General features: G+C 47.1%; 1 protein-coding gene across 6 annotated transcripts in view; it reads left to right on the forward strand.

The window, feature by feature from the left end:
* The window catches only part of PIK3R6 (phosphoinositide-3-kinase regulatory subunit 6), a 50,588-nt gene extending 33,869 nt beyond the window's left edge, over window positions 1-16,719 (forward strand). For all 6 annotated transcript variants that reach the window (XM_053672714.1, XM_053672716.1, XM_053672715.1 and 3 more), the window contains 7 exons: window positions 632-742; window positions 2,234-2,324; window positions 2,547-2,617; window positions 3,092-3,182; window positions 5,420-5,490; window positions 15,355-15,467; window positions 16,035-16,719. In XM_053672714.1, the coding sequence (XP_053528689.1) occupies window positions 632-742; window positions 2,234-2,324; window positions 2,547-2,617; window positions 3,092-3,182; window positions 5,420-5,490; window positions 15,355-15,467; window positions 16,035-16,188 (702 nt within the window). In that variant the 3' untranslated portion in view covers window positions 16,189-16,719. The remainder of the gene's footprint in view (window positions 1-631; window positions 743-2,233; window positions 2,325-2,546; window positions 2,618-3,091; window positions 3,183-5,419; window positions 5,491-15,354; window positions 15,468-16,034) is intronic.
* Window positions 16,720-17,075: the final 356 nt, after the last annotated feature.

Raw genomic sequence — 17,075 nt, forward strand, 5'->3', positions numbered from 1 at the left:
AAGGGACCGGTATTTCAGAAGACCAGATGTGAAAACCAAAAGAGGTGTTATGGGATTATGTACAAGGTGGATTAGATCAATTCTGAGCCTCTTTCCAACCCTGATACTCTCAGGTTCTATGCAGACATTCTGTTCTGTTTACCTAAAATACCCAGTCATTATGCTTTAGAATTACATGTGGTGGGGAAGGCCTGCAGGACATGGCACTAGTCCTTTCCAAATAACATATAAAAATTAATTAGTTTGTTAATATGTTCAGATACCACAAGAACTGAAAGAGACATCAGATCTCCTGGTTCAACCTCTCATGCTCAAGGTCAGGGAATAACTAATCCAAACCTAGAGCCCAGTCCGACTCTCCCCTCGTCAGTCATATCGTCAAGCACCTTGTCTGCCCCCCAAGCACCCAGCACAGTGCCCTACTCACAGAGATGCTCGCTATGTCTCTGTGCGGTTAAAATCAATCAAAGTCCCTGGGGCGCTGAGACCCTGGACAGGTGTATTAGGCAGTAGGAAAGGCTTGGACTGTGTGGAAGGGCCAGCAGGGTTAATGCATCACAGAGGACATGTGGGGGCACCATCCATGGTAACATGGAAGGAGGTCACTGAAAACATGCTCTGTCCCTCACAGCCTCCCTCCTTGGACACATCCCGAAATATAGACCCCTTCATCCTGGATGTCATCACCTACTATGTTCGCATGGGCACCCAACCCATCTATTTCCAGATCTACACAGTCAAGGTAAGCTCTCCACCTGTGCGGCTGCCTACTGAACCCCAGGGCCCCACAACCTAAATACCTAGTTCTGGGCAAACACAGCTTACCAGGGTGAAAGTCGTAAACTCGCTCAGAGACTCTTGGTTGTCAGTTTTACCTTCTCAATCTCTGGATTTCTGAGAGCAGCTGCAGACTGATTTCTAAGGGCCACCTCTGCCTCTGACTTCCTAGCTTACTGAGCTCTCACTCTGCTTTCTGTGTTATATCTTTTCTTTGCTGCCTTTCTGATTTTGACCTAAATGAGGGATTTAGGCTCTTCCCTTGATTTTCAAAATGCAAACCAAAACAACACAAAATAGACAAATGAAAAAACAAATGCTCAAAGGTCCCTGGTAGAAGGAGCATACATCTCAGCAACACAAATGACAAAATTGAAGAGCAGGTAGCTGTCACTGCCCTTCAGCCAAGGCCCAGGAGCACACCTGCAGCTCAACTGAACTGGTTTCCACGTGCTGCAGTGAGGGGACCACACACCATGGAGAACCACCAGGCATCTCGGGAAGAGACTGTTAGCAAGAACTTACAGGGTCTGGCCTCCCGCTGGGCAGTCTGGGAGAGGGCTTCCACAGCAGGACTTGGCTCCGGATCGAATGCTGTCAGGCAGCAGAACTGGGCATCTCAGTAGTTCTGTTTTCTTTGGCTCTAAGAAACAGCAGCTGCTCCTTATTTGCTGGGATGGGAAGGTAAGGGATGTGGCCTGCTCTAGTTTCTGTCTGGACCCAAAACAGTCCCAAAGCGGCCTTGCCTAACAAGGCCAAAGATGCTGGTGTCTGTGAAGCTGTTTATGGTCAGCACAACACCAAAACCTTACTGTGCGTACAGGGCTGGCTCCAGCTTCTGGCGGTCACTTTTTTCTCTCTCCATCCCTGTTGTTTTGAGAATCCTGCAGCTGCTCTTCCCCATTGTTCCAACATCCTCCCTCTTGCCCTGTCCACACCTTGCCTCACCCCTCTTTTGCTCCCTGCCAACCCTCCTCCCAAGGTCTCACTGAGAACCAATCAGCAGTCACTAGCCCTTCTCACTGTGCAGCCCCGCGCTTCTCTGTGCACACAAGGAGGGCTCTCAGGTTCTGCTCTCTGGCCCTCACCTTTTCATGCTCCCCTACTGGTGTATACAAGGGATCATATTACCCTCCTTTATGTGAATTTGTCCCCCACTCCTGCTATCCCCATTAGTGGCGGTTATAGGGAGTTTGGGTTTCGAGAATACTTTCCTCCACTGTTTATAAATATATTGCTGTACATATGATATGTGCATAGACAGATGACAGAGTCGGATCCAAGCAATCACTGGATGCAGCTCAGAATCCATTGGCGGGATGGGCAGGGGGACGCTGACTTGCTTCTGTACTCCCCCAGCCACCCACAACACCCCTGGGCTCTGGGGTTGGATAGGGCAGCTGCCTCTGGCAGAGAGTGGTCTTCTCCAGCCTCCTCCCTCCCTCCCTCTCTCCAGATCTTCTTCAGTGACCTGAGCCAGGACTCTGTAGAGGACATTTTCCTCACCGAGCTGAAGGTGAAGATCCAAGACTCTAAATTCCCCAAAGGTGAGCATCTGCTCCCCTTTTCCAGAGCTCACCCCAGCTCAGCTGCCCCAACCCCCCTTTTCAGAAAGTCCTCCCATCTCTCCCTGATGAATATGGTGGTGATCTTGGCCCCCTCCAAGCTCACCCAGACTGATGGTCAGCCTGGCCCTCCTGACGCTCAGTAACGTGGCGGGGGGGGGGAGGACCTCCCACCTTCAATTCAACCTCTTCTCATCTTCTCAGATTGTTCCTCACCCAGGAGGAGGGGCGTCGTCGAGAGCCCTGGGGCTGAGCTCTCCCTGGGCTACCGGAAGGTCAGTTGGTGGCATGGGTGTGGTCAGGAGGCACAGCTGGGTGGAAGCAGGTGTCAGGAGCATGTGGGGGTGGGGGAGCAGACAGAGTCAGAGGAACCTTCTGACCATCCTGGGTACTGCCTGCAGTCCCCCGGCTTTCACAGGATTTTGCAGCAACGGGAGGATTATGAATGGCCTCACATGTAGACTAGGGAGGGATCTGATTAAGGAACAAGGGGCTGTCCCCTTGCTCAAAAATGCCTTCCTCACTGGCTGACCAGATGCACTAGAGAGAAGTCCTTTGGGTCTAGAAGGCTGCACATGCCCCCTGGGGCCAAGAGTGACCTGAGCCCTTATCCTGTGTCCCCATTATTGGACATTAATGACACAGGCAAGGCCCTCGGGCAGGGGCTGGGAGTGAGACTGTGGGTGTGAGGATGTGTGGGACAAGGCTGTCCTGAGGATCCCTATCTGTGCCTGTATCTCCCTCCCCAGGCCCTGCTCAGCCGCCGGACCCGAGAGGTTACCATTTCCCTGAGGGCCACTGGGCTGGTCCTGAAGGCCCTTCCAGCCAGGGACACTGATGGTGAGGAGTTGGGAAAGCAGAGCTGAGGGAGAGTGAAGGGGCAAGCAGGGGAGAGAAGGAGAGAGGGTTGAGTGATGGGACAAGGAAGGAGGCCTTCCACCCCTCCCCCAAATCCTGGACGTGGTGGAGCTGCTGCCCACACCGGGCCCGGGGCCGGGCCCAGGCTGCTGAGTAAAGTACAGTCCCCACCCTCAGATGCTTACCATCGAGTGGCACGTGCTCTAGCGCTGGACTGCGCCTCTAAAGCCCGATGAAGGTGCAGGGACAGCGTGGAAGGGGTGCAGTTGGCCTCCCGCCTCTGCCTTGGGGCTGCAGAGCTAGAGTTTTGTTTGGAAATTTTTTATTTTGAATGCTGTTCCATTGGGCAGGTACTTGTCAGTTCACAAAAGGCACTATTAATCCAAATATCTAATTCTGACTAAATATACTTCTAGATATAATATTAGATAATAATATAGTTATGTAATTGTCTAAATCTAAAATTGAGATAACAAAAAGATACCAATTTATGTGCATATAATTATATGCATAAATTATAAATGTGAGCTACTCCTGCTAGCTCCCTGGTCTTCTGGAATAGTGAAAAAGTTGGTAATGTGGATTACTAACCATTACACACATTAATCAGAGTAATGTTCTATGTCAAATATATTTACTCTTTTAAGCTTGTTTACCCTGTGAGATAGATATTATTTGTATAAGCAACTTTTTACCAGGGAAGAAACTGAAGCAAAGAGAATAGCCTGCCCAAGGTCATGTCTCCCACGAGAGTTGTGTCCCTCACTGCTGTGTCCTGCCGCCCCTTTTGTGATCGCCAAATCTCAACAGACCAGACATAAAGGGTGTGACCCACAGGTGCTTTTGGAAGATTTTCTCAGCGCAAACAAGAAAGCTGAGCCAGGCAGAAATGTATCTCATTGGCTGCTCTACCCCCAAGACCTGGACTTGGTCTGTTGCATTGTAGAGGCTCAATAAACATTTACTGAATAAATGAAGTGCTACTTGATACCCAAAAATTTGTTTTAAAAAGAATGGATGAATCTGAAATGTTCCAGAAGAAATGCAGAGTGGAAATACACATTGGCCAGCCTGGAAGCCTCTGCGGGACCGGTGTCTGATTCTCTCTCCTCTACCGTCAGAACACGAGCAGTCGCTCGGTCTCTGAGACCCTCTGTGGCTTTACTAGAGTTCCAATTATGACACCTGTCATCGGAGGCATTTGTGTTTATATCTGGGCATCATCTCTCCCAGATTTCCTTGGCATCTGGTATAAAGGGGAAACTCAAGAAATAATCATTGATTTCACCACTTCTTGATAAAATGGCTTCTAGGCAGGTTGAATTCGTGGGTGACATGTGAGGCATTCTTTACTTGTTGGTCTCTAACTCCGTGAAGGAGGCGTGTGACTTTGGCAATAGAGGTGACTGCAGAATGGGTCAAGATCACAGAGTGTAGAACCAGAAGGGCAGGCTTCAGAGCCAGCTTTGCCACTTGCCATTGTGTGTGACCTGGGGCAAGTTTACTTGTGACCTCTCTACCTGTTTTTTCACTTCTAAAATGGAGAAAAGATACTAATTTATATGCATAGAGTAAATTATCATGTTAACTCTTATTGTGAAAATTGTACTTCTTCTATTTCCTTCACAAGACTCCCACTGCCCACCTGACTCTAACTTATGCCTCCTCCAAGTGTCCATCGCAAAACCCTGATGCCCAAACCCTCCTCAGAGGCACAGAACCTGCCTGAGCAGGGAGAAGGGAGAACCTGGTAGCAGTCACACAGTAATGATTTTTGACACATTATACACAATTATGAAAGTCAAGGCCCTCCCACACCTCTGTGGTGCCTGTGCAGTGTTCACGTCCTGGGCTGGGTGTTCCTTCATATTTAGCACGTCCAGTAGCTGTAAAGTTCAACAGAAGTTCCTTTCATTGAAAAAGGGGTATGAAGGAAGTGAAGAAAGTTGGCTGCTATGCCTGAGGATGCAGAAACTGCAGTTTCACCAGGGAAGGGAATGGATGATTGGGAAAGGACTGAAAATTGGCTAGGACCAAGGTGGAGTCAGGAAGTGGCTAACCAGGATGGGGGAGAAAGTTAATATGGGGGGGTGGTCTCTTCTTAGGACCTAGAAATTCAAACTCTCCCACTTCCCCGAAGGCCCATTTATAGCTTCTCCTCCATCTCATTCCTCCCCCCACAACCCCCCACTTACAGACCACACATGCTTCCCTTACAGACCACACGTGCCTGAATGTTAGCGTGACGGAGGTTGTCAAGTCGTCCAACTTGGCAGGAAGGTCCTTCTCTGTAAGTACTGGGTGAAATGGGAACTGGGGATATTCAAACAGGGTAGGTGGCTAGGAGCTCAGGGGGAAGGGTGTTCAGAGAAAGGGCCTTGTGAGCCTTTCTGAGCCTTTACTATGGAAGCAGGTCTTCCTGTCGGAAAGAATCTGCTTTCCAACCAGTCGGTTTGAAATATTGAGCATCATCTGGCATAAATAAGGTGTTATAAGCATTAGGGCCTTGTCTTCCACCTGCTGGCCACCTGAAGACCTAAGACGGGTGGAGATAACTACAAAATGCACTCACATTCTGGCATCCCCCTGACTGCTCAACAGCCCGACTCCTCAACAAATATTCCCAACCTCTGACCAGGTCAAATCAGTTCTTTCAGCTTCATTGCTCTACTCCTGCCCTTTGCCCTTATTCATAGTCATTGGTGTGAATTCCCTTATTAATATGGATTTATCCATCTTCATCCTATCTGATGGGCTCTCTGAAATTCACTTCCCTATTCAGCTGGGCCTTGAGTCCCATGATTACACCCAAACCCTGTTCTCAGATACCCTCAACTACCAGGCAGACCCTGACTTTAGATCAGACCCCCTCCTCAGTCCCTGTGCCCAGGTGGCTGAATGCTTCTGAACTAAACCCTGCATCCATATCCTGCAGATCAGGGCCACAGCAAACTCATGACCTGCCACCTCAATGGGTCCTCAGCATCTCTCTGCCCCTTCTCTTCCATTTCCTCTCGGCTCTTCTCCATCTGTTTTCAGTTCTGTTTTCTCCAACTTTGACCCTCCCCCATTACTTCTCCTTCCTCGTAGCTTATAAACATGCTCAAGTCTTTTCCATCCTAGAACCAAAAAATCTCTACCCGACTACCTCTCTAGCTACCGCTGTATCTCCTTCCTTTTTTCCTCAGTCAGGCTGCTTGTAAGATACCTCCAGAGGAGTTTCCAGTTCCTTACTGGCAGTGGCTGGGGCCTCGGGCCCAGAGGGCGTCTGCCTCAGGCCGCCCTGTGGTGTGTGGGTTCTTGACTTCGTGCAGAAAAGATTTCACAACATGAGACCAGCTGATTTTGAGAGGATGTTTATTAAAGCTGGGGACAGTGAAACAAAGGAAGGACTTAGGGTAGATGAAGCAACAGGAGGGTAACAGAAGAGAACCTAGGCATGGCTTTGGCTCCCTAGAAACCTTATAGAAAGGAATGAGCCAAGGCAGGGCGGCTGTTAGCTCACCAGGAAGAGGGAGAAAAAGGAGGCCTTGGAGGATCAGGAGGTCGGCCCAGGGTAAGCTGCCGCTGCCGCTGCTCCCCTGGTTGCAAGTTGCATGGAGTCCCTTGGAGTGTAGTAGGAAGTAAGAAGTTCATGCCTGAGAAGGGGCATGGGCGTGCTCTAGAGCGAGCACTGGGTCTGTCTTGAGGGTTTTTATTTTTTTTTCCTGTGGACAAGAATCTTAGAGAGGGTTTCAGTAGAATATTCATCAGTTTTCCAACTGTGTTTTTATTGTAATATGCTGATGCATCAAAATGAGTGTGAAAGGTAGTTGGGGTTATTTCTTGTCTGCGTTACTGCTTTCCTTTTGTCTTGGGTCTGTCTGGCTCTAATTGGGTCTTTGTAGTTTGTTTCCCTGATTTCATCTGGCCTTGGGTTTAGCTGGCACAATGGCATTAATTGGGTCTCTGTTCTCTGTCCCCCCAACCAAGGTGATTTAAGCTATGTGTATTCTCTGGTTAGGGAAGAGAGATATAAACCGTCCACTCTTGTGGCCTTAGTTAGGGAAAATAAGGTCTTGCAATGCACTAACTGGCTGTAAGTTCTTCAAATTGACTGGCCTTGTTTAATTATTTTGTCTCAGCTTCCCCGCTCCACTTGCCCAGGAGTTCTCCTGCCTCTTGCTGTCCTGCCTCGTTCCCAGTGACTGTCCTATCCATTGCCATCTGCTTACAGCCCACTGTGGCAAAGTCACCTCCATGTCACCAAGACCAGAGGCCACTTTCTAGTTCTCATACTTCTTTAACCTCCCTTTTTAAAATAATGCTTGACCTATAAACAAATTCTTAGTATTTTTAGGAAATTCAAAAAGTACAAAGTAAATTTACTGGTAGTCCCATCACCTGGCTAAGATGACTATTAATATGTTGATATGTAAACATTCGACCCTTTTTTCTATACATTTTTACACAGTTAGTGACTACAGACATACTGGTCTATTAGTTAATGTTTTTTATTCAAATATATAATAAATCATTGTGAATGTGGCTTGGTGGTATCTTGTTTATGTCATTAAATATATTTTATTAAATATTTATTACATGATGGCTCCATATGCCTAATTATTTATTGATTTCTTGTATTCAAGTAAGCTCTCATTTTTCACTATTGTAAATAATACTGTGAGGGACATACTTAGGGGAAAACATATCCTGAAAATCATAGTTATATCTTTTTAAAAATGCCTAGAAGTTATATCACTCTCAAATGGCATCCATATTTTAAGATTTTTAAAATATATTTTGCCGGATTGCCCTCCAGAGATTCTGTACAAATTCCACTCTCACCATAGTGTTTGAATGCTAATGTTGTTGCATAATTAACACAGTGAATGGAAATCTTTACAAATTTGACTGTCAAATTTTTCATTATTTCAATTTGTATTTCCTCCTTACTGATGAAATTGAAGATTTCTTATATTTATTGATAACTTATATCTTCATTTTTGTGTTTCCTGTGTATTCTCACCCCATGTTAATATCATGGTATCCCATTTTATATGAGAACACTCACCCTTATTTGTCATGTATTTTGAAAATACTCTTTTCAGTTTTTCTTTTAATGTTATTCATGAATCTTTTACCTAAAATTTATGTACATTTTGAAGTTGCAAAACCCACCATTTGTTTCCCTTTGATGGTTTCTGCCTCTGATGTGATTATATATTATATATGTCTGATTCTTTTTGCCAGATACCATATGGTATTTGGTATTTCATCAAATTAAAGACATGCCATAATTTTTTTTGCAGACCATCTTTAAAAATAACATTTTTTCTTTTTTCAGTTTTTTAAATTGTTGTTCAGGTACAGCTGTCTCCACTTTCCCCCACCACTCTCCCCCGCCCCACCCACTCCCACCTTCAACCCTTTTGTTTGGGGGGGGGGGACATAACATTTTCATTTATCTTTTTTTTTTTAATTTTTATTTTATTGATTATGCCATTACAGCTGTTCTATTCCCCCCTTCATTCCCCTCCACCCTGTACCCCCCAACCCCTACCATTCCCTCCTTTAGTTTATGACCATGTGTCTCAAGTTCTTTGGATTCTATATTTCCCATACTATTCTTGCCCTCCCCCTACCTATTTTCTACCTACCATCTATGCTACTTATTTTCTGTACCTCCTCCCCCCTTCTCCTCCCACTCCCCTGTTGCTAATCCTCCATGAGATCTTCATTTCTATGGTTCTACTCCTGATCTAGCTGTCCTTTTAGCCAGCTTTTGTTTTAGATGTGGTTGTTAATAACTATGCGTTTGCTGTCCTTTCACTATTCATATTTTCTATCTTTTTCTTAGATAAGTCCCTTTAATGTTTCATATAATAAGGGCTTGGTGATGATGAACTCCTTGAATTTGATCTTATCTGAGAAGCACTTTATCTGCCCTTCCATTCTAAATGGAAGTTTTGCTGGATAGAGCAATCTTGGTTGTAGGTCTTTGGATTTCATGACTTGGAATACCTCTTTCCAGCCCCTTCTTGCCTGTCAGGTCTCTTTTGAGAAATCCTCTGACAGTCTGATGGGAACTCCTTTGTAGGTGACTGTCCCCTTAGCTCTTGCTGCTTCTAGGATTCTCTCCTTCATTTAATTTTGGCTAATGTAATTATGATGTGCCTTGGTGTGTTCCTTCTTGGGTCCAACTTCTTTGGGACTCTCTGAGCTTCTTGGATTACCTGGAAGTCTATTTCCTTTGCCAGATTGGGGAAATTCTCCTTTATTATTTGTTCAAAAAAGTTTTCCACTGGTGGCTGTTCCTTTCCCTCTTCTGGTACCCCATAATTCAGATGTTGGAGCATTTAAAGATGTCCTGAAGGTTCCTAAGCCTCTCCTCATTTTTTTGAATTCTTGTTTCTTCATTCTTTTCTGGTTGGTCATTTTTATCCTCCTTCTGGTCCACTCCTTTGATTTGAGTCCCAGTTTCCTTTCCATTACTATTGGTTTCCCGTGCATTGCCATTCATTTCAATTAGTTTAGTACTTCATATGTTCCTCTAATTTGTGACTGTAATCAACCAGTTCTGTGAGCATCCTGATCACCAGTGTTTTGAACTGTGCATCTGAAAGTTTTGCTATTTCTTTGTCACTTAGATTTATGGGCTCTGGGGCTTTAAGATCTTCTTGAGCCATTTTTGGTCTGTTTGCGCCCATTAAGTATGAGGAGCAAAGCCTTAGGGGTGGGGCAGGGCCTCCAGCGTGGGGTCGCTGAGTTGTGACACTGTACGTGCTGGCAGGTCAGAGTGGAGAAATGGCGTCCCCCTCTCGTGCTTCCCGCCACCCAGTGAGGAGCAAAGCCTTAGGTGTTCACGAGGGCAGGGTCGCTCAGGTCGCTTGATTGTGACGCTGTGTGTGGGGGCGGGGTCAGAGCCGGGAAATGGCAGCCGTCTCTGCTGCCTCCGGTAAGCTGGGACCCACTCGGTCCGTCTCACTACCCACTCCCTCACCAGTCTATCTGCGCAGGAATGCACCAGCACAGTCAACCCGCTGCCCTTCACCCCAGCGGATCCGCCAGTCGCTCACTGGGTCGGCCCTTTGCAACCCCATGCCTGGGATCAGCACACCTGAGTCCGTCTGACCCACTTTTCCTGTGCAACCCCGCTCCACCAGTTGCTGGTTTCGCCCCTCTTACCGGTCAGGCTGAAGAATTCATTGTTATTGGACTTCCAAAAAGTTCAATTTTCTGTGTTCTGACTGTGTTTTCTGTTGCTAATATTTTGTTGTCTCTAAACTTGGTTGTGTGAGAAAGCACGGAGTCTCCACCTATGCCTCCATCTTGGCGGAAGTCAACCCTTCTTCACTTTGGCTTTGTCCGTGGGTTCTTTATACATGTTCCCTGGTGGCCCTTCCCCTATTTCCCCTGTTATCCCTCTCCCCTATTCCCTCTGGTTACTGTCAGTTTGTTCTTTATTTCAATGTCTCTGGTTGTACTTTGCTCACTTGTTTGTTTCCATTGTGTAAATGTACCTTAGTATTTTTATCCATTCATTTACTGATAGGCACTTAGGTTGCTTCCAGCGCTTGGCTATTGTAAATTGTATCACTATGATGTTGGGGTGCATGGGTTCTTTTGGATTGGTGTTTCAGAGCTCTTAGGGCATAATCCCAGCAGTGGAATCACTGGGTCAAAAGGCAGTTCCATTTTTAGTTTTTTGAGGAAATTCCATACCGTTTTCCACAGTGGCTGCACCAGTCCGCATTTCCACCAACAGTGCACTAGGGTTCCCTTTTCTCCACAACCTCACTAGTACTTATTTGTTGATTGTTTATGATGGCCATTCTGACTGGTGTGATTCATTGTGGTATCTCATTGTGGTTGTAATTTGCATCTCTCTGATGGCTAGTGATGCTGGCCATCCTTTCATATGTCTCTGGGTCCTCTGGACATATCATAGAAAGAAAGAAACAATACTTCCTAAACTATAAACAATGCTTTCTTATTACATTGGTTGCAAAATACTTCCTCACTTTAGGGATGTTAAAGTAGGAGGGAAAATCGTTTTAGAATCAGTGAAAATGATATGCCTGTTTCTTCAATAGTATGGTGTTCATTTCTCATGGTTGTTATTCCCTCTCATATTTCTTTACTCATTTTAAACATTTTATGTAATTATATGGTCTATAATTATTGGAAGGAAAAGCCTTCTGTTTATTAGGTCCACTGACCCCCATAGTAGCTTAATTCCTGAGAGTTCACATTTGTTGAGGTTTTATCCATGGCAAACCTGGGTAAAAACTTGTCCCTCTAGAGAAATTCTATGTTTGGTCTTACCAAGTGCCCCAATGACATTTTCAGTCCAGGGCCACATTTCAAGTTGATTTCTTGGCCTGTAAACCCCCACCCAGACCCTGCAGACAGTGTAACTGGTAACTGTGTACCCAGAGCCACATGAAAACAGGTTCCTGGCCAAGAACTCCCGGGGGAGCTTTCTGCCCTCACTCCGCACAAGCCGCAGCAGACACACTGCTCTGGGCTGCTTGCGCCTTGTCCCCGACTTCACCTTCCCCTGGGAGCATGGGCTTCGGGAGTACTTGCCGGTGGTCTCAGTCTCACATCCCTGCCTCTTGTGGGCCCAAGGCTTTGTCTCCCACTCCCCGTGGCTGTGGAAACCCAAGCCCCTGGGTTCCCAAGATTAGCAAATACCACCCCCACCACTGGAGAGTCACAGCAGCAGGTCCACGTGACTGGGACTCGGAAATCGATTGACATTTTCTTCAGTTTCTGGTACATGGTCAATTTTTTTAACCTCTTGAAACAACTAAAAAGTATGAGTGTGTTTTGTATCTGCAGGAATACAAAATATGATGTTTAAGTATTAAACTGAACATCATATTACTCTAACCTACAATTTAAAAACATTTTGTCCACCTCACCTATCCAAAATGGAAAGTGGTTTGTCTACATTTCGCTGTGGTCTTGACTTTGTCAGTTCCATCTCATTCCTACTGTCTGCGGCCTTCGACTCATAAGCCTCTCCCACATTCTGACCTTTATGTTTGACCTTCCTCTCTCTGTACTCAAATATTGTAGTTTAGACTTTAGGTGTCTTTTAGTTTCATTAAAAATATACCTCTTGTTTTGAGGAAAAGAATAAAAATATATACACTGCCATTCTGAAGTCAGAACTCTTCATCCCTTTATTTTTAAAGCATTTTATTTTAGCTATACCACTTATAAAGAGCATATAATGGGATTTTATTCTCAGTCCAAAAGTCTGTTGTTTTTTGTTTTGTTTTATTTTTTTCTTAAGGCCTTTATCCCAGGTATATCTGTTAAATATGTCATCTCTTTTTTTTATTTTTATTTAGTTATTTTTCAAGTACAGTTTTCTGTGTATTTCTCCCATCCCAGCCCACCCCTCCCCCATGCACCACACCTCCCTCCCATTTCAAAAGTCTGTTTTTTAACAGATAAGAATTTAATACACCAATACTAACTTTATATCTTGTTTCAACACTAACTTATTCTGCCATTTTATGTTGTACTCTCTGGATTTTTTAAATGCTTTTCGCTGTTTTTTACACGTCTCTGTGCTCAGATTTTGTTCACTTACTGTTCCCCCTCTAGTAATTTGGAAGTTATATGTACCACCTTTAAAATTAAAATATTTATATTTGAAGTTGTATTTATATATTACACTCCAATAAAGCTGGCTTGCAACACTATCATAGACATTTCCCTAGTTTTCTAGTCCTTTGATCAATTTTGAATGACTTTCACCACTAGAACTGAAGCCCTGCTCTCCGAGTCTCTAAAATCCCTAAATCTGTGAATTCTGAGACACCACTTTCTCATGGTTCTTCTTCTACCTGTCTGCTGCTTTTTGGCCTCTCTCCCTGCACTCTTTTTCATAAACCAGTTCTTTATATAGCTACTGTTCTCTACTTCCAGCCATGGCCCACTCCTTTACTCATTCCCTTGGGCTGTGGAACACACTTTTAGCCCAATTCGTTAAGGGCACCCAAATCTCTATCTCCTGCTCCTACATTCACCCCTCCCCCCCCACCCCCTGGATCTCTGGCTCCTACGTTCAGCTAAGTTAGCATGAACTGGAGGTCCCTCAATACCCCAAACACACGATATCCAAAATCAAAGCCAGGGCTTTCTAAAGCTAAGAGTTCTCTGGGGCCAGACTGACTAGAGATTCAGATCATGTCTTTGCTATTTCCTAGCCATGTGACTTGAGGCAAGTCACTCAAGCTGTCTGTGCCTCATTATCTGTAGAATGGGGATAATAACCTGCCTCATCTAGTTGTGGGGATTAAGTGGGTATGACTTGTAAAGCTCTTAGAAGAGTGCTTGGCCAAATTGGAGCTATTTATGTGTTAGTGGCTGTTTTATTCCCCATCACTTTCTGTCTCTCGTTTATTGGTACCATCATCAGCCAGTTGCCTCTGCCAGAAACCTTGTCATCTCAGGTGCCACCTCTTTTCTAACCCAGTCCTGCCAGTTTTCTCTCTCAACCACTTTCAAACCTCTCCCTTCATCTTCATTCTCCTTCTTTGGGTCTAGCTAGGTTCACCAACCATCCCAATTTTGCCAGAAGTAAGGGGTTTCCTGGGACATGGGACTTTCAGAGCTAAAGTGAGGACAGTCCCTGGACAAACCAGAACTAGTTGTTCACCCTCAGTCCAGACCTCCACCCATCCCCTTTTCCTGGACAAACATAGCAGCCTCTCAGCTGGTGCCCCTGATGTCGCTCCCATACTCCTTAGGTCCACCTCCCACATCTCTGCCCAGTGATTTTTCTAAAACAGAACTCAGATGTGTCACTTTGTGCTGAAAAGTCCTCTGCTGTCCCCATTCTCCATGGCTGAGAGCAGAAAACTCTTCAGTGTTGCATAGCGTGGCTCTTCTTCCTCTAGCTCCCCACCCTCAGCTCCAGCCACCCCTTCAGGCTCTTTACATCATGGTATTTGGTAGTGTTTCAGCAGTCATGCCCCTGGACCTTTGTTCATGCGCTTTTCTGGGCCTGGAACCCCATTCCTCTCTTTTTCTCCACCTTCCTTTCATACCTCCCATTTCTTCTTTAAGATGAAACTCAGGTGTCAACTCCCCCTGCAGGGCCTTCCTGATGCTCTCCTCCTTCCCCTCATGTCCTCCACCCCACCCAACTTTCCACTCCTCGGTGATCAGGTGCCCCACCTCTGTGCTCCCACAAAGCCCCAGGGCGACAGCCACAGGAGCTCTAATGCCATGAGTGACCCTGCTCTGTGGCAATGAGAGGGTGGATTGGCCCAGTGGTTTCCGGCCATGCCTCCAATGGGGAGCTTATTTTAAAATGCCCATGCCTGGCTGGACTCCACACCATTTAAACCGGACTCTCTGATTTGATGCTGTACATGGGCTGGGACTATGACCTGGGAAGGCCCTCCAAAAACCTTTGACCTGTGACCCAGGCTGCTCCAATCCTCTGCCCAGGGGGAGAGGTCCTCCCCAGAGTGGTTCCCTCAGGTCGAGGGTTAGAGGGCTGCCTGGGGACTGCTTTCCTTTGGCTCTGGGTACTCTCTAGAGATGTCAGGCAGGGCTTTGGGATGCGGAGGGCTGGAACACCTTGTCCCAGGCTCCCTGTGCAGAGGGGGGATTCCTTCCACCTACATCTGCCTCCACCCTGGACAATTCCACGCTACAGCTGATGAGGCCTGATCTGAGTTTTGGGGGGTCAGGGAGGATAGGTGGCCCCTTTCTAGACCCTCTGTCTGTCCCAGGGAAATGGTTTTGTATGTAATCCAACATGGAACTGGGATCAGGACTTACAAAATTCCACCGGACATACCTGTTACATAGGATGTGCCCAGGTAACTTGATGACCTGGTAAGCACTAGCCACAGTGTTCCAGGTCATGTTCAAAACTGAGGATGACAGATTGGGAAAGAACTGCAGAAACACTGAGGCCCCTAGTGACAAGAGCAGCTCAGAAGCAGTGACAGTCCTACGGGAATGTTCCCTTGGGACTGTCACTGCTGAGTCACTAGGATTGGGATTAGGGTTGGGGTTAGGGTTGTGCAGGAAGAGAGCCGGAGACCCCATGTGCCGACTGAAGAAACACACCAGAGGTCAGGGTGGGAGAAATCGGCAGGGCCATGTGTCACAAAGGTGACGCACGTCTCTGTTGCAGACAGCGACAAACACCTTCCGAGCAGCCAACATCCAGATCCAGAGCCAGGACCAGAGGCTGCTGACGCTAGTGCTGGACAAGGACCATCGACGCACTTTCAGGGACGTGGTCAGGTGAGACTGGGCCCGCCGCCTCGTGGGCTGCGTGCCCGACGGGGCACCCCTAAGCAGAAGCCAGCCCCCACCATCTCTTGCCTCTAGCCTTGCCAGAAGCAGATCCTGTGGCCAAGCAGGTGTGCTGGTGGGTGTGAGCTTCGGCCACTGCCCTATGACTGGAATCCAGGAAGAAGGGAAATGAATGGCTGACCCTGGGTAGCAGAAATTTCTCTATGAACCCTCAGCCTGCAGCCCTCCTAATCCAGCGCCTGGTACTGGCACTGGCCCCTTCAACACAAGCTGACCTACTGTGGCAGCTGTGTGTGCCCCCAGTTCGTGTGACCCTTATTGGTGTCCCCTGGAGAGGTGTGTTTGGGTAAGGAAGGCACACAGTGACCCATCCAGGCATGTCCTCCTCTCCCAGTTGTTCGCCCTAGGCCCAGGGTGCTCTTTCTTGTTCCAATGCTTCCTCTGCCCTCTGTGGGGCCCCTTCCTCTATACCCTACAATAAAGGGACTACCTTTAAAATCCCCAGCAGCTCTGACCCCTGAGATTGGTCTCCTGAGCTGGTCTCTCCACTCACAGATTTGAGGTTGCTCCCTGCCCAGAGCCATGTTCCGGGGCCCAGAAGTCCAAGGGACTCTGGCTCAGCTCACACCAGCAGGAGATGGAAAGGACCAGAGCCAAGCCCAAGCCCCTTCTAATGCCCATCAACACATTCTCCGGCATCGTCCAGTGAGCCTGAGTGGGCAGCGGAAGTGCTGAGTCTGAGAGCTGCGAGCCCAAGAGGAAGGATACACTACCCTACCAGTTCCGAATACTCACACCATCGGCCTGAGCAAGGCTGGGCTGCCCCGGACAGCTTCCAGCCCTGACCAGGAGCCAGAGAGTTCCCAGAGCAGAAGGAGGCTGGCCGTGGGGAGGGTGATGGAGCCCAGCCCACACGAAGGCCCAAGGACGTCCAAAGCCCAGCTCCTTGCACAAAGGTCTGCTCCTTCATTGACTTTCAGTTCCCACCTCTCCTACTCAAGCTCCCACCAAGCCTTTAAAACCAAAGTGACAGCTGCTGTTTTGGCCAAGGACCTGTGTCCTGGGGGAAAATGGGAAGTAGGCAAAGGCAACTATACCTCCTCCTCCTCCTCCCAGGTCTGCTCCCTTCCCTGACGCAGGCCTCTGCCCCCCACCCACTCCCAGGCAGGCTTCTCTCCCAGGTGAGAGGAAAGTGTCAGATTCAATAAACACACACTAAAGTGTTTCTGCTTTTGTCTAACACCTAGCAATATTTGTATTTGAATAGAAGTTGGCAGCAGTATTTAATCTAACCTAATGAATCCACAGGCCAGGCAAGTTTTGTGAGGTACTTACTGGTGTGTTCTGTCTACCTGCCCACTCCTAAACAGATCTGTTCCCAAACAGAGGTGGGAATGCAGGCGAGTTTGAGAAACAGAGATTAGAGACATCATAGTTCTTGGCTTTTGACTTCGAAGCCTTTTGCCCACATGTAAAATGGGGAACACTGGTGACCCAGAACCACTTCCCTCACCCCCAGGACTAGTTATGGGGTGGGGGAGAAAGTAATAGAACATACGGATTTGACTTGAGTCCATCCCTTTCACCCGGGTGGAT

The sequence above is a fragment of the Artibeus jamaicensis genome, unplaced genomic scaffold (assembly GCF_021234435.1).
Source record: "Artibeus jamaicensis isolate MK-2021 breed Jamaican fruit bat unplaced genomic scaffold, CSHL_Jam_final contig_781, whole genome shotgun sequence".
Taxonomy (NCBI): Eukaryota; Metazoa; Chordata; class Mammalia; order Chiroptera; family Phyllostomidae; genus Artibeus; species Artibeus jamaicensis.